Here is a 26,825-nt window from a genome sequence, read left to right as displayed (position 1 = left end):
CCCGGCCGCGTCCCGCCGAGGGGAGCCCCGCCGGCCCTCCGAGCCCCCCGCCCAGGGACGGGCCCGGCGGGCAGGAGCGGGGGCCCGGCCCGGTGCTGCCTGCGGGCAGGGCTGGGGGCTGCGGGGGCTCCGCCGTCGCGCAGGTGGGTCTCGCTCAGCGGCGGCGGGTCCTGGCTCCGCAGCGGTCACTGCTTCATCTTCCCCCTGCGCGAGAGGATGTGAAGAGATGACCGCGACACCTCGCTGTCCCCTTCTCCCCCCCGGGCCCGTACAGCAGGGCTCAAGCCCCCAGCCCTCCCCAGGACGGGGGGCTGGGGCACCCCGGCTCCTTGCCCCTCGTTTCACTCAAAATTAGTCACCTGGAGGCAGAGGCACAACGGCCAAGTCCTGCTGCGAGGTTCTGAGCCTCCTCGCTCCCTCCCCCGGCCCCTCCCGCCGGGGGGTGGGTGCAGCATCACTGCTCGCCCTGGGACCAGCGCTCGCCCCAGGTGCCCACCCGCTGCCCCCTCCCCCGGTCTCCCGGTCCTTGTGCCCCCCGCTGCGGCCACCCCGGAGTTCAATTCTCTGTCTCCGATGCTCTCCCCCTACAACCCGCCCCCCCCTCCCACCCCCCCGCAGCTTCTCCCCGGGCTGGGGAGGAGAAGGACGCCGGCAGAGCTGCCCCCGGGCCCCCCCGCTGCCCCCGGGGCGGTACCTGCCGTCGGGGCCGGTGCCCGGCAGCTGAGCGCGCCCCGGCTCCGGCCGCCCCCCCCCAGCCCCGGGGAGCCTTCGCGCCCGAGGCGCCGGCCGGGAGCTGCTTTCCTGCGAACAGAGAAAAAAAAAAAGAAAAAAACCCTCAAGATGCGCTGACAGATCCCTGCCCCGAGAACCGAAAACAAAGGTGTTCGGCCCCGGCAGCGCTGCCGCCGCATCCCGGGCGCCCGGAAGCCCTCCCCGTGCCCCCCTGCCTTTGGGGGGGGCGGTGCTGCCCGGGGCCCGCCGAGCCACGAGCAGGGTAACCCCAAACCCGCCACGGACCCTCCCCGCCCCGAAGCCATCACTTGCTGCTTCACCGACGGCAGCCCCGGGGCTCCCGGGGTTGGTAGTGCTCCCGCCGCGGCCCCAGGCTCGGCTTCTGCCCCGCGGCACCGGCCCGTCCTGGCACCGGCGGGGCGCTGGGGGGGTCCCCAACACCCATCCCGGCCCCGCCGTGACAGCCCCGGGACGCGCCCCCGGGGGCCGCGGCCGCGGCGCCTCCGCGGGAAACTCCGCAAGTTCCGACGGGAGCCGGAGGGACGGGCGGGACCGGGCGGGAGCCCGGCCCGGGGCCGGGGGAGCACCGAGCCCCCCCCCGAAACCCTCCCGGGGGCCGAGCGCCGGCAACAAGTGGCGGCGGGGCCCGGCGCCCCCTTCCCCGAGCCCCCGGGGCGGAGCAACGCGAGTCCCCGGGAACCGGCCGCGGGGACCGGCCGGGGCGCTCCCGGTGCCGCGTCCCCGCCCGCCCCATTGTCCCCCGCCGCCGCCACCGCGCACAACAAAGCCGCCCACGAGGATGCACCGCCGCCCCGGGCCCGGCCCCGACCCCCCCCGCCCTCCCGGCCCCCCCCCCCCGCCCGGTGCCCGGTCCCGGCCCCGCGCTCACCTGCGCCGCGGCGGGACGCGCCGTCCAACGGGGACGCGCCGCCGCTCGCCACCGCCCGCGCCCCGGCCGGCCCCCGACAGCCCCGCGCTCCGGTTACATGGCGCTTTAACCCTGCCCGTGCTGGGCAGCCCCTCCTCCTCCGCCGCCGCCGCCGCCCCCGCCGCCCCACGGCGGGGGAGGGGAGGGGACCGCGGGGTCCGCACCCGCCCGACCCCCCCCCGGGCCCGCATCCCCCGGGGCTCTGCGCTGCCCTGGGGCCCGCACCCCCCGCGGCTCCGCATCCCCCCCATCCGCCGCTCCCGGCGCCCCGGTACCCCCCCCAGCTCCGCATTCCTCCAGTGCCCCGCACCCCCCACCCCGGGCAGCCCCCGCAGCCCCGGCGCCCCAGAACCCCCCCCCCACCGCTCTGCATCGCCCAGGACCCCGCATCGCCCCCCCCGGTGCCCCGCATCCCCTCCCCGGGGCTCAGCATCCCCCTCCCGGGGCTCCACAATCCCCCCCCCGCGTTGTCCCTCACCCTCCCGGCGGTCCCCACCCCCGGGTACCCACCGGCGTCCCGGCGTCGCCCCCAGTGCCCGGCATCCCCCCGGGGTTCAGCATCCCTGCGGGGCTCGGCCCTCGGAGCCCCCCCCCGGAGCTCAGCCCCGGCGGCAGAGGAGCCCCCCCCGGGGGAGAAGGGGCACCCCGGGATGGGGCAGAGCCCTCGCCCCACCGAGACACCCCCCTGCCCAGCAGCTTTCCAGCGGCACCGTGCCCCGCGCAGCACGGCGTGGGCAGACAAAGCCCCCCCAAGTTTTACAGTCAGTTTTTGTTTGTTTGTTCTTTCCCTTTCCCGTACGGAGACACTCGCCGGGGCTGTGCTGGGGACGAGGAAAACACTCTGTGCCTCTCCTGCCCAAGACAAAGCATCCAGAGTCCACGTGGGGTATAATCTCTGCTCGCTCGCTATTACTTCTAGATCCAGCAGAAAACTGTGGAACAGTAAGAAGAAGGAATATGATTGTCTCGGTGAGATAGAAATAAGTTTTCAAGGCCACGAGGGAAAACGAATGAGTCAGCCAAAGCATCCGAACCCTGCGGGAAGCGCCTGGACCAGCCCCAGGCCTGTACAGCAGGTTCCCCCAGACCACCCCTCTGTCCCCACGAAACGCAGCGCGTGATAAATGTGGCTGCCCGTGCAAAAAAATCCCAGAAATCTGGTCTGGATAAACCTTGGGGAACACCGGAGATTACGGTTCAAATAAACACACACTGCATAAATCTAAAGCTAATTTGAAACTCGGCCGATTAAAATCAAGCAAAGAGATGTTACTCCCGTTTGGTTTTCCAGATTTGGGAAAGCGAGATGCTTCTCCGGGTTGTGCCTGGAGAGTTTCTAGGGTGCTGTTAGGGTGGAATTAGCCCTTGCTCCACGCATCCCTGGGCTCCTCTCCCTTTCTACGAAAACCTTCCTGCCTCTGTTGGCCCCGCTGACCTGCCATCAATCTCCCGCCTGGCTGAAACGCCCTCTTTCTCTCTCTTCCCCTCAGTTATCATTTAATTCGGGAGCGCAGGCCTGTGCACAGTCCTTCTGAGAAAGGCCTGGTACCAAACAAAGCAGCTCTGGGCAGATTATGAGCCAAACCCCAATCCTTTTCCCTAACTCCACCACACACAACCAGAGAGATGCTGCGAGTTTATTTCTTAACAGTCAAGAGAGTCTGTGTGTCATCTCACGGAGGAAAAAGGTACCTCTAAAGAGGATTTTATATTTAGGCTCCTGCCAGACATTTCTGGGACCCCGCGCTGGGCTCTGCCCTTCCCGCCTGCAGCCGGCAGCCTCTGCCCGGCCCCGCACCCCGGCAGCCCCGAGGCTCCCCAGCACGGAGGGTTGGTGGGACTGGGACGGGCTGGGGGACTGGGACGTGCCCGTGGGGACAAAGCTCCCCCACCCCATCACCGGAGCAGCCACGAGGCGCTGGGAACCGTGGCCAGGGCTGACCTGAGCCGGGAGCAGTGGCTGGGGAGAGGTGGGGGGTCCCTCTCCACCCCCTGGCGCAGGCCGTGCCATGGACACGTCCCCCCCCGCGCCGCTGGGGCTCGGCCGGGGCGCAGCCGGGCTGCCCGGGGCCCCTGCAAAGGGGCATTTCAGCAGGAGCCGGTTCCCAGCCACTGGCCTCGCCCCGCCAGCGTTTCAAACCCACGGCGCCAGCAGCCCAGCAGCTGGAAGAGCCGCTCTCTGCCACCACCACAACGGTCGGGACGGGCCGCACCCACTCCCATCAGAAGTGACTCCTCATCCTCATCTCCCCCTGCGACGCTTCCCAGGGAGGGTGCCAGCCCCTCCGCGCACAACTCAGCACCCCCAACCCCGAACCCTCCACCGTAGGCTGCTCAGCCCTTGCCTTCTCCGCAGTGTCCCCAGGTTGTGGCACCAGGCCCAGCTCCCCTCCGTCCACCCCACTGCCCCACTTTAAATTTCTTCCTAAACCTCTCCTCTGCCACCCTGGCCAGGCAAACCAACGCCGTTCCCTGCCCGGAGCTCTGCTCTGGCTCTGATCACCCGCCGTCTCTTGTTTTGCACCCAAGTGTGTGACTCAGGACCGGCTCCGTGTTACAGAAGCAGCACGCCTGGAGATCCTGGACAAATAAAGCGACGGAGCAAACACGTGTCACTACCTCCAGCCGCCAGCAGCGCAACCTTGTCACCTCTGGATCTGTGGGTCCCACATTCCCAGCCCCCAGTTATGGCTAAGTGCTTGTTTAGTCTTCTAGCAGGCGGGGAGAAGCGCCAGCCCCATTAAATCACCCCAGACAGCTGCAAGCTCCTCCAGCGACCCTGGGGCAGGGAGCAGGAGGAACTTTTCCTTTCGCTGAAGCCGGCAGAGACGTTCCTGCCGAGTTCAGGCTTCGGGGTTTCCCGTGTCGGTGGACACACGGCCCGCGGCACAGCGGCGCTTCCCCCGCCCCCAGTAACAACCATTTTCACTGCAGGACCCCACCGGAGCACGTCCTGCGGGATGTGTCCTCCTCTTCCACCGGCAGCTCCGTGGCTGGAGCCCTCGCCCCAGCCCCGTGCTGACCACCAGCCTCTCCACTAGTTCCACCAGTTCCACCAGTGCCGCTCCATCACAGCTCCCAGTGACCGGCCACTGGTCCCCAGAGAAGCTCTCCCGAACCCAGGGCAGAGCTGTGTCACCCCGCAGCGTGGTGTCAGGGCTCTGGCTACTGCAAGCAAGGTCTGTTCCTGCCGTGGGAAGGCCTCATCCTGCCGCCACATGTGGGAATAGAGCCTCCAGGCTCCCCTACGGCTGGGCTGGCTTCTCCCATCTGGGGGGAATTGCTGTTTACACCGAGATAGGAAGTGTTATCCCTCCTACATGAAGTTTCTAGCCCTTCCTGTGGGCTGGGCAGGACCACATGATACAAACCTCTAATAAAAATAAGGTTAAAAATAAGTGTCATCTGTGCACCCAGAACATCTAGAAAGTCTGCAGCTACCCGCCTGTAAACTTCAAACGCACAGGCACACAAAGAAAAATCTTCAATGCCTCTCTAACAAAGCTGGCCACGAAATCCTCTTTTTCCTAGAAAACAGGATACGCCTGCTACAGCCTAATCTGAAGTGACGAGGCCTCCCCAAACCACCCTCCTGTACTTTTATCGGGAGAAACGCTGCTCCCCGGGGGCGGCTGCCAGCAGACCCCCCTCTGCTCCGGGTCCAGAGCTTTTCCTTCTCTCGGGGTGAGGGATTCTCCTCTCTGCCCACCAGGGAGCCGGCAGGGGAAGGGTTTTGCCTGCGGCCGCGAGGCAGGAGCGTACCAGAGCCCGGCCGTGGTGCTCCCAGCTCCGCCGCAACCTTTGCACGCAACATTTGCAATAATTTACTCCTGTAGCAACGTTTGCCTGGGAGCAAACAGTGCAGAGCGTGATGGGGCAGAGGAAGGGGCATCAAACTGCAGGAGAAACTGAAATCCTGGTCACAAAGATCTCATCTGTATCAGGCTCCCCTGGGAGCAGCACTAACCCCTCCAAAGTTTCCTCTGGGCAACCTCCACCAGCCCAGCAAGCGGGAGGAGCTGCAGCACCCTCAGCCCCTGTAGGGAGATGTTTTCCCCAGGCCTCGGGCACTGCAGAGCACACAGAAAGCGGGTGGGCTCCGCACCAGCCAGGGTGAAAGGCCTCTGAGGTTTACCCTCGGCTCCTTCACACACTTTTACCTTTTCTGGGCCTTTCTCAGGCCAGCAAGTGCAGGCAGCGCTGCCCCGCTTCGGGAAAGGTGCTCTGAGGCTGCACAGGGCTTGGAGAACTTTGGATAGAAAGTGGCGTCAGAAAACAGGACGGTGACACCCCAGGATTTGATCTCTCGAGAATATGTAAGGACCCTTCCCCAGGTAACACTCTCCAAGTGCTGAGGAAGTTTTTCAAGTCTGACAGGTGGAACGAAGCTGCAAAACACATCTGAGGCAGGGCCCACTCATCCTCTGGTTCACTTTGGAGTGCAGCACTTTTAGACCCGATTCGCCTCTGTGCGTTCCCTCCCCCATTGCCTTTTGCTACCTGTAACTGAACTGCTGTCCTCAGCTCTGATGAGTCCATCAGGCCTGTTCTGCATGAGAATGGCCTCCAGAGGCACCCATGGGGCAGGGGCAGCCCTGGGGGCTCTGCCTGGGGCCCACCCGCCGCCCGGCACCCCTGTAACTAATCCAGACCTCACCCTGAAACCTTCTCTTTTATTGAAACAAATCTCTTTCAACAATGAGCGCTGGCAGGGCCAAGGCCATACGGGGTTGGTGGCACCAGGGTGCCACGCTGCAGCCCGACCAGCGTCCCAGGAGGTGGGACTGCCCCATTTCCTGGGGATTGTCTGAGCAGGATGTTGTGAGCACGTATCTCAACTCAGACTCTTCTGCTTGGATCTTGTCACTCAACTTTCCCCAAGAATTTGGTTTGCTGCCTGAGAAATCATTTAACCACGTTGGCTTCTCCCTCCCGCCGTAGCTCCTGCATGCTCGCACAAGCACACACGCGTGCACCCGGACCATCCTTAATTAGTTCCTAAAGCATCACCCTAGAAAGACACGGGGAAGTAAAGATCAGTCACAGGCTGCTCCTGAATGGCTAATCCCGGCGTACAAAGCAGACGGAAAATTGCCTCTTTCCTTGTTTCAGTTTTTCAGCCACACAATACAGATGAATGAACTTTGGTGGTTATGAAAATGTGCTGTAATTAACTGCGATTATTAACTGACACTTAGGAAAATTTACATAAGGCTGTACGCAGCATTTTAAAGCCAGAGGAATGTTGTGTTCACACACACTGGCACCCCGTGCTACCCAATCCATACATCTCCCCGAATGAGTTTTAGTTCAGATTAACTATTTTTTAGACAGAAGCATATCCTGTGGTTTTAAACAGGCCGATGCGGCCGGTTCACCACAGAGCCTGACAAGTTGTTCCAACGTGAAGGATCTGCGCCTTGTTTTAAAGCGTCCTAAATATTTAGGATCAAATCCCGCAGGCACCTCCACATGCAACTTTTTTACCTCAACAATCCCATTTAATCGAGGTACGGTTCCAAGCTGTGTATGTGGAAGAGAAAATCTCCCAGCTGGGCTAGGAGGTAGAGGAAGGAGAAAAGGAAGCATGAATGCTATTTCCAGCCAGACCACCAGTAAATACCTTTTAACTCCTCATCATTAGTGGTACTTTGGTGCTTAACTCCTTGTTTATAAACCACTACTGGGATACCTTCACAATGAAAGGCACTATAAAATTTCCTACGCTCTCATTTGCAACTGAAAGTGTCAATAATAGAACACAACCCTTGTGGGCTGCCACAGTTTTACCTTCCACAAAGGTTTTGATGTGCTGGGCTGTCCACCCAGGCAGCCAGCGAACACCTTCCCGGATAAAAGGGATCACACACGTTCACACCGATAAGGCAAGGGAGTCTTCAGGGATGGGATCAGCCCCTTCGTCCTCTGGAATACATCCCCTGTTAGTATTTCCTGGGCCAAGGCCTCCGTCCCAGGCACAGACAGAAACAAGCCGGTGTAACGGGGCGAGCAGGGGATGTGCCCGCTCACCTGCCTCCCTACAGGTCTCGGAATCGAGACCTCCCGCTCCGGGGTTATGGCGAGAATCGGGTCGAACCTCCCGCAAAACCCTGACCCCTCCGACACCCAGCCGCTTTCTGCCCGTGGGCTGCTCGGCCCTGGGCCACCCATCGCCGGCACCCTGCGCCTGGGCCAGGCTCAGCCGCGGGCAGCGCTGGGGGCAGCAGCTCAAGGGGCAAAATCACACCCGAGTCGGGTCCCAAGTGGGATTTTCGGGGGGAAAAGAAAAAAAGTTTTTTCCTGTGAACTACGGTTTTTAAACGGTTTACTTGGTGTTTTTGTAGAGCAAACCAACTGACCCTGCTGAGCTGCCAGCCAGAGCTCTGCCCCGGGCGGAGTTCAAGGCTGGGCTCAGCGAGGGACCCGCTGCTCTCCCGCGGCCGCCCGCGCTTCAGGCTCCGCCAGCGAGCCGGCGCCATGGAAGGGGTCAACGCGTGGCGTTAAACGCGTGGATCCCGTCTCGGGATCTCGGAGGAGTGAAGAGTAAACACTGTTGGCACAACCGCAGACACACCCGCGCTGCAGCTCGGATCTGGGGCTTCTACCCCCCGGGTTTCGGTGGGAAAGCAGGAGGCTGGCCCAAACCTCCGCATCCAAACTATCTGTGCTGGGAGGTGAACCTGGCCCCGCTCCCCCGCCTGCCTGCGGCGGCCACGGGGCCTGTGGCACCGCGCCCCGGGCTGGGCGACCGGGCACACCGGCCTGCCGGCCACCCAGCCTGCCGGCCCCCGGCCCCGCCGGCCACCAGCCAGCGGCCACCAGCCAGCGGCCGCCCGGGGCTGCGGCGGGGGCCGGAGGGCGGCGGGAGCCCCACCGGGTGCCCTCGGCCGCCCCCCGCCGCCGCTGCGGGCCCGGGGGCTGCGGGACGGCGGCGCTGCGGAAAGTGCGGCCGCCAATGCTCAGGCTGAGGCGGGCGCCGCGCCGGGGCCGGGCGGGGCGGGCGGAGCCGCGGCGGCCGCCATGGGGCTGCTCAACTTCACCCGCGACCCGGTGCCGGAGGCGGTGAGCGGCGACATGAACAACCTCAACCAGCTCAGCGCCCAGGTGGGCCGGGGGAGGGCGGGGCGCGGCCGCGGGGCAGCCCCGGCCCGGGAGCCCGCGGCGCCGCCGGCCCCAGGCAGCCGCAGCCGCACAGGGCCCGCCGCCGCCCGGGGTGCCGGGCCCGCCGGCCCCGCTGCTCCGGAGCACGCCGGTACCGGGCCCGGTGGGGCCCCGCAGGCTCCGGAGCGGCGCCGGTACCGGGCCCGGGGGGCTCGGCAGGCCCCGGGGCTCCGGAGCGGCCCCAGCAGACCCCACACCCTCACAGCGGCCCCGGGACCGGCCCCACGGGGCGCCCGGGCCCAGTCAGGCCTCCCGGCCCCAGTGCCGGGGTCCCCGCTGGGTCTCAGCCCCCCCCGGAGTGATTCACGTTTTGAACGAACCCACATGGTTTGTGGTGTCCGGGGCCGGGCGAGCCGTTTCGCGTTTCCCAGGGCGCGGGGTCCCTCGCAAGGGGCGCCCGTCGTGCCGGGGGGCTGCAGGGCCCTGTCGAACACTGGTTTTTCCCGGTGGGCTGCACAGCGTCCGGGCCGTGGGCGCTGCCCCCACCCTCTGTCCCGGTCGCCGACACCCCGTGTCCAGCCGTGTCGCACAACCTGGTTCAGCTTGGGCTGAAGTTAGGGCAGAGCTGAGGCGCTTTTAGCGCAGCTTCCCAGAACCGTGGGGACCTGCCCGGTGCCGTCCCCGTTACACCGGGACAGGACGAGCTCCTGCAGAAGGTGACGGCCTGCGCCCGTGCCAGCGCTGGTGCGGGCAGAGGGAGCGGGGGGTGCTCTGCCCTACGGGCACCTCCAGCCCTGCCAGCTGCACCCTCTGAAGGCAGCAACGAGACCTTTAGCCAGTTCCTTTCCTTTCCTCGGTTAGTCTGGTTACCCCACGGGATTTGTGAAACATTAGAGTAGACGTTCGCATCTTTTCCCACCCGCGGTTTTTGGATTACGCAGGGTAGAGGAGCAGCTTCCAAGGAGCCACGAGTCACACAAGCCCTCTGCAGTGCCAGCTACCAGCTGCACAAACCCTTTGAGAGTCTCTGAAAAGCTTCCCGGAGGCTCTCCCATCCCGAGGCACCTGGTGATGCCGAGGACGGGGATACCTTCCCAGCAAACTCTGGACGCAGGTGGAGCTGCGTCAGGGCGCGGCGTCGCCACCAAGTCGGGGAGGGGGGGGGGCCGAGGTGCTGGGAAATGAAGCGTGCTGATGCCCGACGCCGTAACACTGTTCCTGTTCCTTCACAGCAATTCTCGGCGCTGACCGAAGTGCTCTTCCGCTTTCTAACGGAGCCCAAGGAGGTACGGCCTGCGCAGGCGCCCAGGAGGAGGGTGTGAATGCAGCTCTCCGGTGAGAAACGTGCAGAGGTACGATTGTGTCCCTGCTCTTTCTCTTGAGCAGGTAGAGAGGTTTATGACTCAGCTCTCAGACTTCGCCACCATGAATAAAATCAGCTTGGGCCCCCTGAAAAACATTGTCAAAAGTATTCTTCTGGTGCCTAATGGTAAGTGATACATCTGCATGTGCTGCCCTGAGGCCCAACAGTTGGGTCCATTCCTGCATGTGGCTAAAGTGTGTCTTCAGAACTGTGGTGCACTCGCTTTGCACGCTGAGTGCAACAATACGTGGATTAACACTTAAGAATCAAAAAATTCTCCTGTTGAAATATCCCTGTTTGCCGACTTGGGCCTTGTATTCTTTATACCCTGCCTGCACACACGTCTCACAGGCTTAACTAAACTCGCCGTGGATTAAGTGCAAGCACAGCCCTGGGACAGTGCTTGGTTTAACTTGTACCTGTAAATCCATTTTGCCAGCCTTGTGTTGGCACTGAGTCTGTGTAGGAGCTGCATCCGAGTGACCCGGTACTGTAATCCCGGCAAGGACAAGTGCTGTCGGAGACCGATAAGACAGTGTGTGCGCACCTCTAGGGTGGGCTGGGAGCTGGGGCAGCTCTAGGCCACGTAAAGGAGACATCTGTCCTTCAGTCTTGTTTTGGGGAAACACGTGTCCAGTGGTTTGTCATTCATAAAGAGTGGGGAAGAGGGGCAGGGGGATTCCCCCTGAATACCCCAGATTCCAGCACTTTATGAGATTACTCTGCTGCTGTGGCAGCTGTTTGACATGTTAATGCATCAAACACCTCCACTGCACGTTCATCCCGTTGATCGTTCTCGTTATTAACAGCCCCTTGCTATTGCCCTCCAGTCCTGGGTTCCCCACGGCTCCCTTCACAGCAGTGAAGCCGTGCACAACTGTTCCCTGCATTCGGCCTAAACTCGTTCTGCTGCTTCGAGCCATTTCTTCTATCCAGGAGCAGCGCTGAATAATTTCTTTTCCTACAACTGTCTTGGGGGTATTTAATGTGGAATCTCTTGGGAGTATTTAACGTGGAATCGGGGTTTTCTCCCTTCCTGACTCTGGCCCAGGTGCGCTCAGTCTCGGTGTCCCTGTTTGCGTGTGCTGGCTCCAGTCCTGCTGTACCTTTTCTCAGCTCCGGGGTGCCACAGGCAGCACCCGCACAGATCCCGGCAGAGAGCTTGGCCTGTGCGCGCCACAGACAGGGAGCCACGTGGGACTGGCAATCTCTGAATTTATGAGATTCCTGCTCTTGGTTCAGAGAACAGAATCCTTGTAAACTTCCATGTGCTGCCTGTGCCCCAGAACAAAGGAGGCAGGCGCAGCAGGGGAAAGTGTTATACGCACACGTTCACACCCATAATCCAAAACACAGCAGGTAGGTCAAATTAGTAGCCTGCCAGCCTTAACAGTTCTCCTTTAACAAGCCAAGCTTCTATAGGAGAGAAAGCAGCAACTTCAAAACACAACCGCTGCTGCTGTTCCCATGGATACCCGCACTGAAATCTCGCCCGCTCTCCCGGCACTCCCAGCGCCCGGACTTTTAAAGCGCTGGGCATCCGCAGAGGTACCGGCAGGCACGGCTGCGTTTCCTATCTCGAGGAGCTGTGGTTTGTTTCAAAACACAGCCCAGGAACAGAGGCTTCCTATCGCAGAGTCTCCATCCCTGCATTTATTTGACTCGGTAAAGACTGGCTTGACTCAGTAAAAAGTGATTTTTTTCTTCCTTGCGTTGTTTATTCAGGTGCCCTGAAGAGGAATTTGTCTTCCGAGCAAGTCAGAGCAGATTTTATTGCTCTAGGTAGGTCACCTGACTTTCACTAAATAAAAGATAATGAATATTTATCACATATAGTAATCTCAGTTTCTCCCACAGGCCTCAGTGAAGAGAAAGCCAGTTATTTTGCAGAACAGGTATTAATATCTTTTTGCTTGTTTCTAAGCTAACAAAATGACAGTCTTTGAGCGGGAACTTGTAAATCCCTGCTGCGCTACTGAGACGTGTCAGCACTCTGGGTATTTTCTTCAAAACCAGCTCAGAATTTTGAACTGAAGGTCCTCGGATAACCGAGTATCTAATGATACTTCTGGTTTGCTGTGGCCTCTGCCTCATGGCTTTTGGGATTCCCGTGTTCTGGGTGGCTTTCACTTGATCGTTTTCCTGCTTTGCATGCTGTGAGCCCCGAGGTCATGCAGTTACACGAACACATGGCTTTTTGCACAGATATTGTTACACTGAACCGGGGTTAAAACAAAAACGGTGAGTTTCATTTACAGAAGTGACAAGCAGATGGAAATCCTAGCAGGACCCAAACATCTTTGAAGGCCCTCCCGACCGCATGGGTTTGCCCCTTTGCACGCCTCTGCTTTGGGCTTCTGTCACCAGTCTGCCTCGTTTCTGACGGGCGTTGAAATCGCAGGTAACAGGGAGAACTGATCGCTCGTGTGTTTGTTGCTCTTGCAGTGGAAGGTGAATTCCCCCACCCTGACGCGCCTGGCTGTTGGTCAGACGCTGATGATTAACCAGCTGGTAGATATGGAGTGGAAGTTTGGAGGTAATAGAGCTAAAACATAACGGGTTTGGAAATCCAGCAGCAGCCCTCAGCTAAATAACTTCTTATGTCACAGTTTGGCTAACGAATTATCTGCCTTCTCTCCTTTCCGACTCACAGTGACTGCTGGGAGCAGTGAACTGGAAAAAGTGGGGAGTATCTTCTTACAGGTAAATCTCCTGCATCAGAGGGTTGAGGTTGGTGCGTGGTTGAGGAAGAGGCTGCGACCAGGCGCGTGGGAAGCGCCAGGGGCTGGGGGGGAGCTGGGCCTGGCAGGGACGAGCTCTGCAGCCGCGCGTCTGCCGCGGCCTCCCGGCACGGCCGCCAGCGGACACGCTGCTGTCGGCTTCTCTTCTCGACACATTGTGGGTCACAGAAGTGTGGCCCGCTCGGAAAAGCTCTTCAAAAGGCTCAAGCTAGCGAAGGTCACGCTGTCGTGGGGAGGGAGGGGGAATGTGGAGGCTGTACGGACTGCTGCGCTCCCCCAGAGCTCCGCCAGCGCTCCCAGCGGACCCCTGCGCGTGGCCTTTCCGTGGGGCTCAGAACACAGCTCTGAATTAAAATGCCTCTGCTTTTTCTTTCCCCAAGCTGAAGCTGGTGATTAAAAAAGGGAGCCAAATGGAAAACGTGTATATAGGTGAGTTCTGGAGAAGCAGCGAGCGTTCGAGTAGGCGAAATTCCCGGGTGTTGGTGGAGGTGGGGGAGCTTTGTGCTGGCAGGGACCTCTCCGGGTCCGCACCCTCGGCTGGTGACATGGCAGGTGAAGGAAGGAACCGATCCCCAGGCGCCAGTTGCTGCTGGGAGGATCCTGACACGGACCCCCCAGGGCCCAGCCAGCTGCCCCCGGCCAGAACGTAGCACCAGAACGGTTCCCCCCGTCTTGGAAGCGTAACCTGACATCCAAAACTTGATGCCTCCTTTTATTTTTTTTCTGCAGAGTTAACTTTGCCCCAGTTCTACAGTTTTCTGCATGAAATGGAACGGGTCAAAACCAGTCTGGAAAGCTTCAGCTGAAAGCGCGGGGGCCTGAACCGACATCTGCCCGGGGTGTTTCCTCTCTCCTCGTGGGCTGCAGATCTGCTCTGACACCCTGATAAGCGAAGGCTGCGCAGCGAGCGGTGTCACGGCCCAGGACCCATCAATCCTTCACAACCCAAAACCTTGGCAAACGTTAGGGAGCAGCTACAAGTCCACTCATCTTTTTTTTTGTATACTATTATGAGAAATTTTGGTCAGAAGTATGTGGATACTTGTATTAAAATAACAAAGAAATAAACCCATTGCCATCCTGCTCCATTTGTATCAGAACTCGATTTTGTGAGAAAAAGAGAAACAGCAGCAAAGAGTCATTTTCAAACTTGGAGGAACGAAGCAGAGAGGACAAGGGGGGGGTGAGGAGAGCATCTAACCCGGTGAATCGCTCCCCAGCCTCTCGCTTCTCTCCTGTTAAGAAATGGGTCAGTTACAAACTTCCCCGTCGTGCTGCACGATGGAAAAGTGTCTCGGGGGCAGAGGATCGTCAACCTTAAACATCTGCCCCCGTGCACAGGGGTAAAACCACCCCGGGGCTTCCCCGACACACTCGGTCACAGCGCAGGCACCGGGGAAGGTACCGGTGAGATTTTCTCCGTTCCCAGCCCACACTTGGGGGCACTCGCTGTCCTGGGGCACCCGGCAGCACCGCGGGTCCCTGCGCCAGCGTCTGCTTCGGTCAAACCCGGGCGCAGAAAGACGGTTCCTGCGAGAAAGGCGCCGCGGAGCCCCCCCGGAGCAGCGGCGTTTCCCCGCGGCCCCGCGTGGGCCACTGGGACCAGTGACGGGAACAGCCTGAGCCGAGCGTTTGGGAAACGGGGGGATCCTGCTGGCAAACCTGGGGACGGTATTTGCATGTTTATTTTCCCACATATCAGACCATTCACCAGCATTTCAAGCTGTGTCCCATGATTATGGTACAAAATTTTTTTTAATAATAAAAGTCCTCTGAAATAATGCCCTGCAAAATATTCCATCTCCTTTTAGGTGGCAGGAAAAACTATTTCAGGGAGGAGGAGAAGGTCCGAAGGGCTGCTGTCTCAAGACAAAAGGAATTTTTTTTTTTTCTTCACGTTTTCTGCTGCCTGTTCCCATCATCCCTCCTCGCCCTCCCGGTGCCCGGGCGGCACCGCTCAACCCCATCCAGTGACGGCGGGAGGTGGATCGGCGGCGGTGCCGGTGCAGATGCCAGGCCCAGCTGTGGGTCAGGAATCCGCCACCCCCCCGCGCTCCTCCCCCTGCCCGGTTGGGATTCGGCCGCTCTGGGCCCGCTGACCCCAAGCGTGGGGGTCACCTCTGCGCTGCTCCGCGGTGCCGTGACCTCCGTGCCGCCACCAGCGCTCCCCAGCACCCCGGGAGAGCCCCTTCATCCCAGGCACTTGGCCGGGCGTGAGCCGAGCCGGCAGCCCCGAATCGGGGTGAGCAGGGCGCCGGGAAGCGCAGCACGACAGCCCCACCGTTGGGGCACAGCGTGGGCCCCCGCCTGGCCGCCAGCACACGGGGTGGCGGCGAACACCCGGGCCCCCGCGCGGGGACTCGGCGAGCGCAGCCCGGCACGGCCGCGGGGAGGGTCGAGCAGGGACTGAGCTGCCACTGGGAGGGAAGGGGCTGCTGCCGTGCCCGGTTTGCCCCAGTTTGCCCCAGTTTGCCCCAGTTTGCCCCGGTTTCCGGGCGGCCCCGCGCTGCTCGGCCTCTTCCGGCTGCCCGTCAAGCCCAGCCAGCCGAGAGCTAATCTCGGCGGGACAGCGGGCGCAGGGGAAACAGGGGCCTCTTGCCAGCTTGGGGTGAAGCTAACTGTACTCCGGCAGCCGTTGGCCTCCCCGAGGGCTTTCTCGGCCCATTTCCGTGCCGCGGCCCCCCCGCCCCGTTCCCACCCAGGGCCCTGCTGTGGGGGTGGCCGTGGGGGACGCGCGGGCAGGGGTGGCTCAGCCGCACTGAAGCCGCAGCACGGTCACCCCCTGCACGCTCAGACGCTCGTGCAGCCCCGCCTGCCGCAGCGGGGACCCCGTCACTGTGCCCCGGGGTGGCGGGCAGTCCCTCCCGAGCCCGGGGGAGATGGCGGCATGGTCCCCAGCAGCCAGGCTGCGACGGTCCCGCGCTCCCGGGCACCCCCCCGTCACCCCTGCACCTCCCGCAAGGCCGCGCCGGGGCAGCCGGGGTCTGTCACGGCCCGGCTCAGCGCTGCTCTGACCCTCAGCCCTGGCGGATGGCGATGACCGAGGGAGCCACGGTGTTTGTGGAGGAGGCGGCATCTTCTCCCCACCGGACGATGCCGCTCCCTTCACGTGTGCGGGAGCCCCCCGAGCCCCGAGAACAAAAGCCTCTGCGGCTCCGGCCGCCCTCCCCCTGCTCAGAGGTAGCAGAGCAGACACAGGCTCCGCTTCCGCTCCCGCTCCCGCCTGCGAGCCCGCGGGCCGCGGGGAAGGAAGGAACCGGGACTCGCTGCCGGCTCTGCCCGACCTTGAGCAGGTCGCGTGGGAAGCGGCAGAGCCCCCGCGGGAACCCCCCCACCGCGTTCACAGGCCGCGCGGAGAGCCGCTCCATGCCCAGGGCTCTGAAAGCTCGGTCTTCGTCCCTGCCCCAGCTTTCCTGCTTGCAAAATAGGGCAAAAAAATCTCGGGGTTGGTCAACAGCTGGAAATGAGCCACAGCAGGTGAGAGGAGCTGGGGAGAAGAACCAGCAGGCAACAGCCCTCACAGCAGCCTGGAGCTCAGCCCAGCGCCGAGCAAAGCCTGCAGCTTGCAGTGGGGGAAAAGGAAAAAATGGGGAAAGGAAGCAAAAAAGGGGGAAAGGAAAGGAAGCAAAAAAGGAGGAAAGGAAAAGGCATTGCCTCCATGATGGCGTTAACCCCGCACGGAGCAGCGTGGCTGATGGAGCCAGTCCTGCCCCTCCTCACCCTGTGCCGATCCCCTCCCCAGTTCCTCCAGGTTTTGGGGTGATGCCGCACCCAGCAAAAACCCCAGCTGCAAACTCCCCAGCTGGCTTTGTCTGCCTGAGGACAGCAGTCCTGAGCACACAGGAGGCCCCAGGATGGTGCCACCGCCCTGCGGTGCCACGTGAGTCCCTGGGGACAGGGACCCACAGGGGGGCCATGGGGCTGCCTGGGCTCCCCATGCTGGGTGGGGGGAGACCCTCAGTCGGCTGAGGACACGCTCCCCGGGAATGAGCCCTCAGCCTGGTCTGGGACAGGCTGCACCCACCCTGCTCGGGCCAGGCCGGGCCGCATCCCCCCCTGCCCGTGAAGCTGAGCCGCTGCCTCCCATTCTTGCAGGAGCGGGGAGAAAAAAACAAACCAGTGGCGTCCAAGGCAATGGAAATATTCCTAGCATGTCCTCCGCAGCCTTGCCATCTCTCTAGGCACTTCTTTGTCCAGGCACACTGGGAACAATTGGGGTTGCTCAGCCAGACCGCAGGCTGTCGCTCAGCAGCGCGAATGAATGCTCAGGCATAAGGAACCCATCTTCTCCCGCAGCACCGGGAGGTGGCCACCAGAAACGGCCTGTGGCACAACAGCGCAGGCAGCAAACAATTCCCGGGCGCTGGCGCCAGGACTGGCCCGAGAAGGACGGTGGGAGCCCGCCAGCCCATCTGAGCCACGGCAGAGCGGGGGGGATCGCTGGGCTCCCCCAGGGCCGGCGGCGGGGCCGGGGCTGGGCGCTCAGGGCGATGTGGGCGCCAGCCCAGCTGCTCCCGGGCAGACACAGCTTCGTCACCAGCACCGGGCCCGCCGTGACAAACCCGCCCTGTGCCCGACAGCCCGGGCCAGGCCGCCACGACGGCCCGGAGCGTGGCGGGGGAGCGTGGCGGGGGGAGCCCCCCAGCAGCCCCCACCCAGGCGGCTCCGCTGCCCCGTCCCAGCGCTCCCCGCAGCGCCCAGCTCCATGTTACTGGGCTGCCCTGTCCCGGGGGCATCTGCCGCAGCCGCAAGGAGGTTCTCCCGGACCGGGCACCGAGCTCGCCATGGAGAGAGGGAAAGCGGCGTTAACCCTTGTGCTGCTGACACCGCCCCAGCCCTGGCGAGTATCTCGGTCTCTGGCCACCGGCGGCTGCAGACCACCAGGCGAGGAGCCCCCGCACCACAGCACCCCCCCCCCAGGACAGCGGCGCTGAGCCCCGGGGCAGCACCAGCCCCGGGAAGGACCGGGCGTGTCCCCACCGCCACCCGAGCCCGAATCCTCCCCTCGGTTTTGTTTCAGCGGGTGGGACGGACCGCGGCACCGTTCGTGTTTCTACGTGAAAATTTGGGACCCGCAAACAAGGTCAAGGGCCCTTCCCTTGGCGGGGTCCCGGCACCGCGGGGAGCCGGCGCTGCCCCCCCGCCCCGCCCCCGCCGCGCCGCGCCCGCGGAGCACCAGGGGGAGCCCGAGCACCGCGCAGCGCCCGGCCGCGCATCCCCCGAACCCCCGGCATCGCGCCCCGCAGCCATCGCCGCCTCCCGCCCACCCTCCCCCAGGATCCCTCCCTGCATCCCCCCGGGATCCCTCCCTCCCTCCCCAGGGATCCCTCCCTCCCTCCCCCAGATCTCTCCATCCCCCCCAGACCCGTCCCTGCATCCTTCCCTCCCCCCGGAGCCCTCCCTCCATCCTTTCAGGTCCCTCCCTGCATCCCTCCATCCCACGGATCTCTCCCTCTCTCCCTCCCTTCATCCTCTCGGATCCCTCTCTCCATCCCCCCAGATCTCTCCATCCCCCATTCCGCTTCTCTCCCTCCATCTGCCACCCCCGAGCATCCCTCCCTCCCCTGCCCCATCCCTCCCCGCCCCGCTCCCGGCAGGCAGGACCCCCCCTCCTCCCGCCCCTCCCCACCAGCATCATCTCACCCGCAGTCCCCACCAGCACTTTCCCAGCCAAGAGCCCTGAAGCCACCCTGGGCCCCCCCCCGAGCCGAGTGGCACCCCCAGACCCCTCAGGGCTGAGCCATCCTGCCCTGAGCCCCCTCGGAGCTGCCCCCGCTCAACCAGCACCTGCTGCCCCAGGCCGGGGGGGGGGGCAGGAGCCATGTCACAGCAGCACCCCCACCCCGCCTCCGTTTCCAGATTTATTCAAAATGCAATAAAACTGAAAACCGACCGTGCCCATTCCCCGCCGTCCCCCGGGGACGGTGCTGAGCGGCCCCGTCCCACCCCACGCGCCCCCCGATGTGCCAGGGCGCTTCCCCCGCTGGGTTGGCTTTGCTAAGCGCAGATTAATAAAAATAATAGGGAGAAACACGGCGTCGCTGGGGGCCACCTCGCGGCATCTGGTTACCCAGCCAGGCAGGCTGGTATTTTTAGCTTCCACTACTGAGGAACTGGCTGTGTGTGTGTGTGTATATATATATATGTGTGTGTGTGTGTGTGTGTGTGTGTACACACATAGAAGTTACTGAGGCACTGTCTATGTGGGACACGGCGGGTGCCCGGCCCCCGCTGTGAGCAGCCCCTCAGGGCCAGGCCGCAGGGAGGGAGCTGGGGTGGGGGACAAGGGGGCGGCCGGGGGGCCCACGGGACCCCAGACCCTTTGCAGCCACCCTTGGTGCAGAGCGGGGGACCCCCGGGGTCGGGCAGAGCCTGGCCGAGGTCCCGCTGTGTGGGGGGACACGAGGCCCACAGGGCCCCCCCGGGCTGCAGGTGCCGAGCGCTGCCGGAGCAGGGTAAAGTGAGGGGGAGCAGCCGCCTTCTCCCCAGCTTTTCTACTTGATCCGTCTTACATACAAGTGAATTCTGAGCACACAATGCAGTTATTGAATAAAATTATGCTTTTTTTAGTACTTGTGTGCGTGTCGGTTTTAAGGCTCTGCCTAGAAACCAACCTTACAGCCGGGAGCAGGGGGATCGGGGCGGGGGGGGAAGCCAGGCCAAGCCCGGAGCTCACGCCAGCCCCGGAGCGTCGGGGGAAGGTGGGTGTGGGTGCAGCACCCCCGGCAAGAGCAGCTCCAGGTTCCGCCTCCATCCCTGGCAGGTGACGAGCCCATCGCTCCTTCCACCTCAGGGAAGGAGGAAAAAGCTGGGGCAGGGCCGCGGCAGGGAGGGCGGACGCTGCAGCCAGCCCAGGGGCTGCCTCTGCTCTCCCCCTCGCCCGCAAGGACGAGTCCTGCCTCCCCCGCCGCCATCTCGCTCGCCCTCCAGGCAGCGAAGCTCCTGCCAGCTCCATCTGCGCGAGGCAGCGAGCAGCGGGCCAAGGGGCAGGACCCGGCGATCGCGTTTTCTTGGAGCACATCGCGCTCCCGCCTCGCCGAGGGTGTTAGAAACGGGTGGCTGGAATAATGGTGCTGTAACCGCAGCTCACTCACCGCAGCCGCCCAGCCCACGGCGCCTCCTGCTCGGCCACCGGCCCCGGCCCCTCCGAGGCTGCTCCCCGCCAGGACGTGCCCCCGTTTTCAGCTGCCTTTCAGCCTCCTGTCCCAGCCCAGGCGTCCCCAATCCCTCCCACCACCGGCTCCCCCGTTAACGCTTCTCCCTCCTGCAGCTGGCTTAGCTTTTATCTATCACCCTCCTCCCCGAAGGACTCCCGTGAGCTGGGGGCACAAACCCCCCCAAACGGAGGATCCACTGCCCTGTGACAGCGTCGCCTAAACACGGAGCGACACAAAGGGCTGGTGGAGCTGTTATTGCTGCTCATCCCGGCGCCGCTCCCCCAGCGCTGCCTGGAGCAGAATCTGCCCTTGTAGCTGCTCTTCTGCAACCAACCGTCCCCGGGCCCCCCCTGAAGGGCTGGGGTTCAGCTCCCCGCTGCCAGCCGGGCTGGGGGGCAGCAGGTCGTCCCCTGCCACCAGCACCCTGCGGTGCCACCTGCTCGGTGGGTGCAGCCCCGTGGCCCGCTGGGCTGCGGGAGCGATGCCAGAGCGCCGGGACGCTGCTGGGCCGCGCGGCTGCGCTCCGGGTGCGGGGACCGACGGGATTTTCAGCCCTGGGGAGAAGAGGAGGGTGGGGGTGTCCGCGGTGCCTTCCCCAGCTGGGTGGGTGAGCCCTGCAGGGTGGGAATGGGGGTGCTGGGGTTGTGGGGGCACCTGAGGGGTGCTCACCAGCCCACCCCCGGCTCGGGCAGGTGGTACCTTGTGGGATCCCAGTGACTGGAACCCCAGCGCGCCCCAGCGAGGACACAGCGGTCGCGGGGCGGGTGCTGGGAAGCCTCAGGCCGGGCTCCGTCCCGCTCCGCTCGCTCGTCAGTGAAAGGATTTGTCAACAGGGCGCTGATGAGGCCCAAGGGACGGCCAGCTCGCGCGCCGGGCCGCCCGCCACGCCGGGGGGGCTGCACCCACCATCCCACCCGACACCCCGGCGTGGGTCCCCGACCCCCTGCCCGGCGCCGGCGGAGGCGCTGACCCCACCGAGCGTTTCTGTGAGGTGCTGCCGGGGGGGATGTCCTTCCGCTGGGAGAGCAGAGGAGCGCGGCGATGGCGGCCTCGTCCCTCGGAGACGCCAACTCGGGGCGCGTGGCTCGGCCGCAGCGGGAGCGACGGGCCCCGGCCCGGGGGCACCGCTGAGGCCACGACCGCTGCGGCCCAGGGCGAGCGATGGCCCTGCGGCCACCCCGGCCCCGCAGCCGTGGGATGCGGCACGGGCGGCTCCCACGGGCAAGGGCCAAACCCCCGTGGGGCAGGACCGTGGGGCTGCCCCCCCCGCCCCCGTGTCACGGCTCGGGATTTGCACCGTCCCCGCAGCCCGGGCTTGTCCCCAGACAGCGGGCAGTGCCCCCACCACCTCTTCCCCCCCACCCCTCCGCTGCCCCCCCCGGCTCCGGCAGCGGGCGGGGACCGGGCGCTTCCCCCCGGCAGCCCCGCCCTGCGCGGGGCACCGGGCCCCGTCCTGCTGCCCTCAATCTCCGCCCCCCCCCGCGGCGGGGAGCTGCTGGCCCGGGTCCCCCCCCCATCCCCGGGGCCACCGGGCCGTGCGGTGCCGGCGGGGACACGCGGGACCGCGGCTGCCCACGCTGCGGCAGCCGGGGGGGGCGCGGGCGGTGGGTGGCGGATCAGCTGCGGGCTGAGCCCGGGGATCAGCTGCGCTCCGCTCCGCCGGGCCCCCCCCTCCCTCCCCCGCTCCCCGGGGAGGGGCGGCGGCACCGGCCCCCCCCCCCGCCTCCAGCCCCCCCAACCCCCGCCGGGCACCTCCCGCCCGTAGCTCCGGGGCCGCGGCGCTGCCCGCCCTACCTGCCCGCCGCCCCTCCCGGCCCCCCCGGGGCCGCTGGCTGCCGCCCAGCCCGGAGCTGCCCCGCTCTCCTCCTCCTCCTCCTCCTCCTCCTCCTCCCGCGGGCGCTGGCAGCGGCGAGCACAGCCCCGTCTGATCCCTGCGTGTAAAATCCACGCTGCGGCTTTTGCCGCGGAGGAGCCGGAGCCGCTCCCGGGCGGTTCCCGGACGGTTCCCGGGGCCGGGGGAGCCCGGGGCGGGCGGGAGCGGGATGCTCCGGGGCGGGGATTGTCCCCCGGTGCTGCGGCCATGGCAACGGCGCCGGGGCTGCCCCCGCCGGGGCCCGCAGCGCCAAAGAGCGGAGCGAGGGGGCCGCGGGGAGAGCAAGAGCCGCGCGTTGCGCTGGGCGAGCTCCTGGGGGGCCGGCACAAGGCAACCGCGCCTGGGAGCCACCGGGGCCACCCCCCCCCCGCTCCCTTTGTAACGCTTCCCGACCCGGATTCCCTCTCCAGGGCTGACTTTGCAAGTTTCCCCATCCTCTCCCCCCTCCCCGCGCGGCGCCTTTTCATGCGACTAAATTATAGGAGGGACAGGCTGGAAATTCTAGTGGAAAAAAATAAAAATGTGCAGGCGGCTGCGGCCCGGCCGCCTGCAGGGCTCCTCCTGCGAGCGAAGAGGGGCAGGATCTGCTCCCAGGTCAGCAGCATTGAAGCCCGTCGATTCTGACCCCCCCAGAAAGCAGCTTTTCGCGGGTGCAGGCAGGGCCGGGCCGGGGGGGGCCGGGCCCGCGGCCCCTCCACGCGCGGCGGTGCTGCCCCAGCACGCAGCACCCTTGGGGACAGAAGCCGACGCATTCGCTTCCCCCGAGAAACGCCTGGCTTAGGGGCCAGGAAAAAAATATGCAAATCTGGCGGGGCTGGGCCTCCGCGGCTCTGAGGCGGCTTTTCATCCTCCCTCCCCGGCTGGAGCGGGATGGGGCCGCGCTGGGCCCCGCAGCGGAGGGGAGGGACGGGAGCGCGGGGGGGGGCTGGGGGCTGAGGTTCGGGGTGTCACGGAGCAGGACGGGGAGACGTGCGTGGGACAGCGGCTCCTCCAGCCAGCGGGCGTGCGGAGACGGCTCCTGCTCCCCGCAAGCCCGGGTGGGTGGAGCGCGCTGTCACTTTTTGGTGCTGGGCAAGCCCGGCATCGCTGTCGCAGAATCGCTGCCTGGGCTCTGATGAGTCAGGAGCAGCGCTGCCACGTTTTCCTCCCACCAGGCAGCGTCCCGGGGCGGGTCGGTCACGCTCCGCACCGGGATGCTCCTGCACACGCGGCGCCGGTTCGGCTCCGGGGCTCGCGGGTGGGTGAATCTCCGGGAGCCCCTCCGGGGCGGAGGGGCGAGGACACCGACCCGCAGCTCGGCGCGGCGCGGAGCGCCTGGCTCCGGCGGTGATCCCCGGGGACACGGGCATGTTCCTGTGCCTGCGTCCCACCTCCTCTGCCAGACAATGAAGCGCTGCCCTCCTTCCCAAGTCGCCGCAGAACAAATAAAGCAAAGCGCCATATGGTGCCAAGACACGCTGGAAATGGGGCCAAGCCCAGGAGGTAGGGGAGATGGCAAACCTCCATCCCCACGCCTGTCCCCATCTCGAGCTGCCGGCCAGGAGTGGCCTTGGGGGAGCTCTGCCCCCCCTCCTCCCCCCGCAGCCGCTGCCCCGCTCCCCCGCTGCCGGGCACGGCTCTGCAGCTCAGCCGCGGCTCTGCAGCGACTCGCTTGCCCTCCTCCCTGCCTGCAGCCTTGGGCAGCACGGGGACCAAAGCTGTCCCCGAGAGCCCTCCTTCCTCCGAGGGCTGGGCTGGGGACACCGGACCCACCGCTGGCAGGAGATAACGCCCCGCGCCCTGCCAGGGACACTGCACGTCCTGCTGCCCCTTCCCCAGCATCCCCCACAGGGCCTGAACCCGCAGGCAGCTTGTCCCCTAAAGCCCCCCCAGCCCTGCGGCTGGAGGAGAAGCTTCCCCACAGCCCTGGGACCCCGGATCGGGACCCTCCTGCGAGCAGAAAGCGGCATCGAGCTTCTGCCGGCCACAGCAATCCTGCCTGGACACGCTCCCGGAGCCCTGCAGCTCCCGGTGGGTGCCCCGTCGTGTTTTCAAAGTCACCTCCAGCAGCGCCCAGACGTGAGGCACCTCGGGGCAGAGCCGGGCCCCCAGGGGTGCCCTTGCACCCTGCACCCAGCCCCGGGGGCAGCCACGCATCCCCCCAGCACCCTGCGCGCCCTGGCTCCCCCGCCAGGGCCCGACCCGGGACAGAGATCCCAGCACTCCCTCAGGGGCTGGATGTGATGAGCTCCTGCGGGAAGAGGGGCTCTGGGAGCCCCCCAAACCCTAACGGACCTTCTGCCGTGCCTGGGAGCCCCCTTTGCTGGGCCCACCCGCCCTGCCGCCCCCATTCGGCCCATTCCCTCTGGTCGGCTCTGCTCTCCAGGCCAACTGAATCAAAATTAGGATCTCTTGAAGGTTTTGTAGCCACGGGGCTCAACTCTATCACTTGCTAATGTGAGCAGATCATTTGCACCTGAGTCATGCTGATGAGAATAACAGTTGTGCAAGCAAAGGAGTTTATTGAATCATACACAAAAATGTAGGGATGATAAGGATCAAACAGGACCTGGGAGTAGCCCAGGGTTCTCCTGCCACCATCGTCCCGGGTTTAAAGCAGCAGCACTGCCTGTGACAGTCCCACTGCCCTGCCCTGGCCCCACCTGCCACCGGCCCCAGCAAGGTGTCAGCCCCTGGGGACCAACCGGTGCTCGTGGGGGGCTGCCGGGCAGATGCAAAGCGCCGCAGGAAAATCTCATTATTTGTGGCCAGTTGTAGATAACGGGAAAAGCGAGGGGCAGCCCGGTCCCGCGCAGCCTACCTGGGCTTCTGTGGGGCGAAGACGGTCCCGGCGGAGGGTCCCGGCTGCGATGCTGTTTGTCGGCCGGCGGCTGCGGAGGTCTGAGCCCATCGTGGTCCCAGCTCCACTTGGGCTTCCTACCCCACCACGTGTTGATAAACAGAAAAAAAATGTACAATGGATGCATTGACGTTCATAGTTAGGCAGAGCGCAGCAGTGTCTGGTCAGAAGGGGGATTTCTGCATTATTTTTTGCTCTATTAATTCAGAAGTGGGAACTTGCTGAAACAGGGACAATCCACAGGACACGGGGTCTGGATTTTTGAACACCCCCAGGGTTAGAGCCAGGGCAGGGTTAAACACCAGTAGGCAAAGGAACAGCAGCCACACCAGGAACAAAGGGGACGTGGGTGTCGCGGCACAGGCTAAAGGCGGCCTGACTCCTGGGGGCAGGGGAAGGAGCTGCCGGGGAGTTACGGGGTTCGGGCACCCCCCGGCCTCTGGGACGGGCGCTGCTGGGGGGGCACACGCGGCCGCCAGGCGAGGCCGGGGGTCCCGGCTGGATCACCAGGCGGTGCCTGTCAGCGGGATCCACCGGCGAGGAGCAACCACCCCCCCTTCCCCTCCGCGGTGCCCGTCCCCGGGGGCCGGTGGCGGCGCAGGATGGCGCAGGGGCGAGCGACGCGCCGGGTCTGACCCAGCGGGTCACCGGGCTGCGGGCGGCGGCGGAGCAGGACCCAGGCAGCGGCCACGCAGCCTCCCCAGCGGCGAGGAGCCGGGGAAGCCGCGGGTCCACGGCACCACCCGGGGGGGTTGCAGCTCCCCAGGCCCCCCGAGCTCTGCGGGCGGCCCGGGGGGGGGGGGCGGGTGCCCCATCGCCGCATCCTGCGCGGCCGCGGGCAGGCCCGGGGCCTGCGCCTGGCAGGAGAGATGGCAGGATCGGGCCCGGAGCAATCTGTTCAGAGAGAAGTGGGTGGTAAATTAATAGAACAACTCCCCGGTAGCTCCAAAGCGGGGCGTTATCAGCGAGCAGAGCTCTAAGGAGCCACGGCGAGGGCTGGAGCCCTCTGTGCCATTTCATCGCTGCTGCTCTGCGTCGGATTTCCCAGGAGCCCTGCAGCCGCGGCCTCATTAATTATGCAAATGAAAAGGTGCTGCCAACGCGCCATCCCGAGGTAGGGTCCCCGTGACAAGTTGGGCTCCCAACGGCGGCCGCTCCCCCGCGTTTGGGCACGGAGGGTCCGGGAGCGCATCGGGCAGGATGGATGTTTGCAATAATTATCCAGTCATCCCCTTCAAGTGTACCGCAGCCATAGCAACAGACAGATGTTCTGTCCCAGCCAGAGTCCGCAGCGAGCTGGGGAGAGAAGCACAAAAATTAACCCGTTCAGCCCCACGGCGACACAGAACCCGCTTTATTCTGGGACCAGACCAGCCCTCAACATCCCCTAGAAAATTCTAGGAAATCAGGCAAACGCCCAACCACGCACCTCCCAGATAAAATCAACAGAAACAGCCCCAGGGCTCCCTCGGCCACTGCCTGACACAGAAAGTTGAGGGAAAGCAGCAGCATCCCGCAGGCTGGCGGCCGGGCTCTGCCTCTCGCCCCGTTACGGGTGAGGAGCCCTGCTGGTGCTCGGCGCCTCCCGGGGCGATGCTGCGGGCCAGGCTCCCCAGCTCGGCCGGTAACGAGTCTTTGGGGACCAACGGCACCGGGGCACCTGTTCAGAGGCAGCCCCGAGCAGCACGCGCTCTGCAGCCAGCACCCACACAGCAACGGAGCACCCTGGGCACCCGGCCGGGCAGGGCTGGGGACGGGCGAGCACCCGGCCTGGCCTCCGGGGCAGCCAACAGCTGCGTCCAAGCACTTAAAGTATTCAGAGGTGGGATGCAGCTGAAGAACAGTCGGCGTTTCGTTACCCTGCTGCACATGGGTTTCCAGGGTTCAGCCTGAGTCCATTAAATCCCACCCAGAAATACCCTCACGAGGGCCCTCGTGCCCACCACCACACTGAAAATTTAAGCCCAGGTTCTCCCCGGGGGCCCGGACGAGCAGGCAGCCCTCCCCAGGCGTGAGGTCTCTGCTGCCTCCTCCCTTCCCCGCCGGCCAGCCGTGCCTTCCAGCACTGGCATTTAAATGTTTTGAGCTAAA

General features: G+C 64.6%; 1 protein-coding gene across 2 annotated transcripts; it reads left to right on the top strand.

Moving 5' to 3' along the window:
• The first annotated feature begins 8,610 nt into the window (after positions 1-8,610).
• On the top strand, positions 8,611-13,951 carry COMMD7 (COMM domain containing 7). Of its 2 annotated transcripts, none has more exons than XM_074920095.1 (9): positions 8,611-8,764; positions 9,994-10,047; positions 10,148-10,250; positions 11,850-11,906; positions 11,982-12,019; positions 12,570-12,660; positions 12,778-12,827; positions 13,246-13,294; positions 13,595-13,951. In XM_074920095.1, the coding sequence occupies exons 1-9, from the start codon at positions 8,681-8,683 to the stop codon at positions 13,669-13,671; spliced, it is 603 nt and encodes a 200-aa protein (XP_074776196.1). In that variant the 5' UTR covers positions 8,611-8,680; the 3' UTR covers positions 13,672-13,951. The 2 variants fall into 2 exon arrangements, with proteins under 2 accessions (XP_074776196.1, XP_074776197.1); XM_074920096.1 differs by having other exon boundaries at positions 10,145-10,250.
• The last annotated feature ends 12,874 nt before the right edge of the window (positions 13,952-26,825 follow it).

This window comes from Athene noctua, chromosome 16 (assembly GCF_965140245.1).
Source record: "Athene noctua chromosome 16, bAthNoc1.hap1.1, whole genome shotgun sequence".
Lineage (NCBI taxonomy): Eukaryota > Metazoa > Chordata > Aves > Strigiformes > Strigidae > Athene > Athene noctua.
This window is presented reverse-complemented; position numbering and strand designations above follow the sequence as displayed.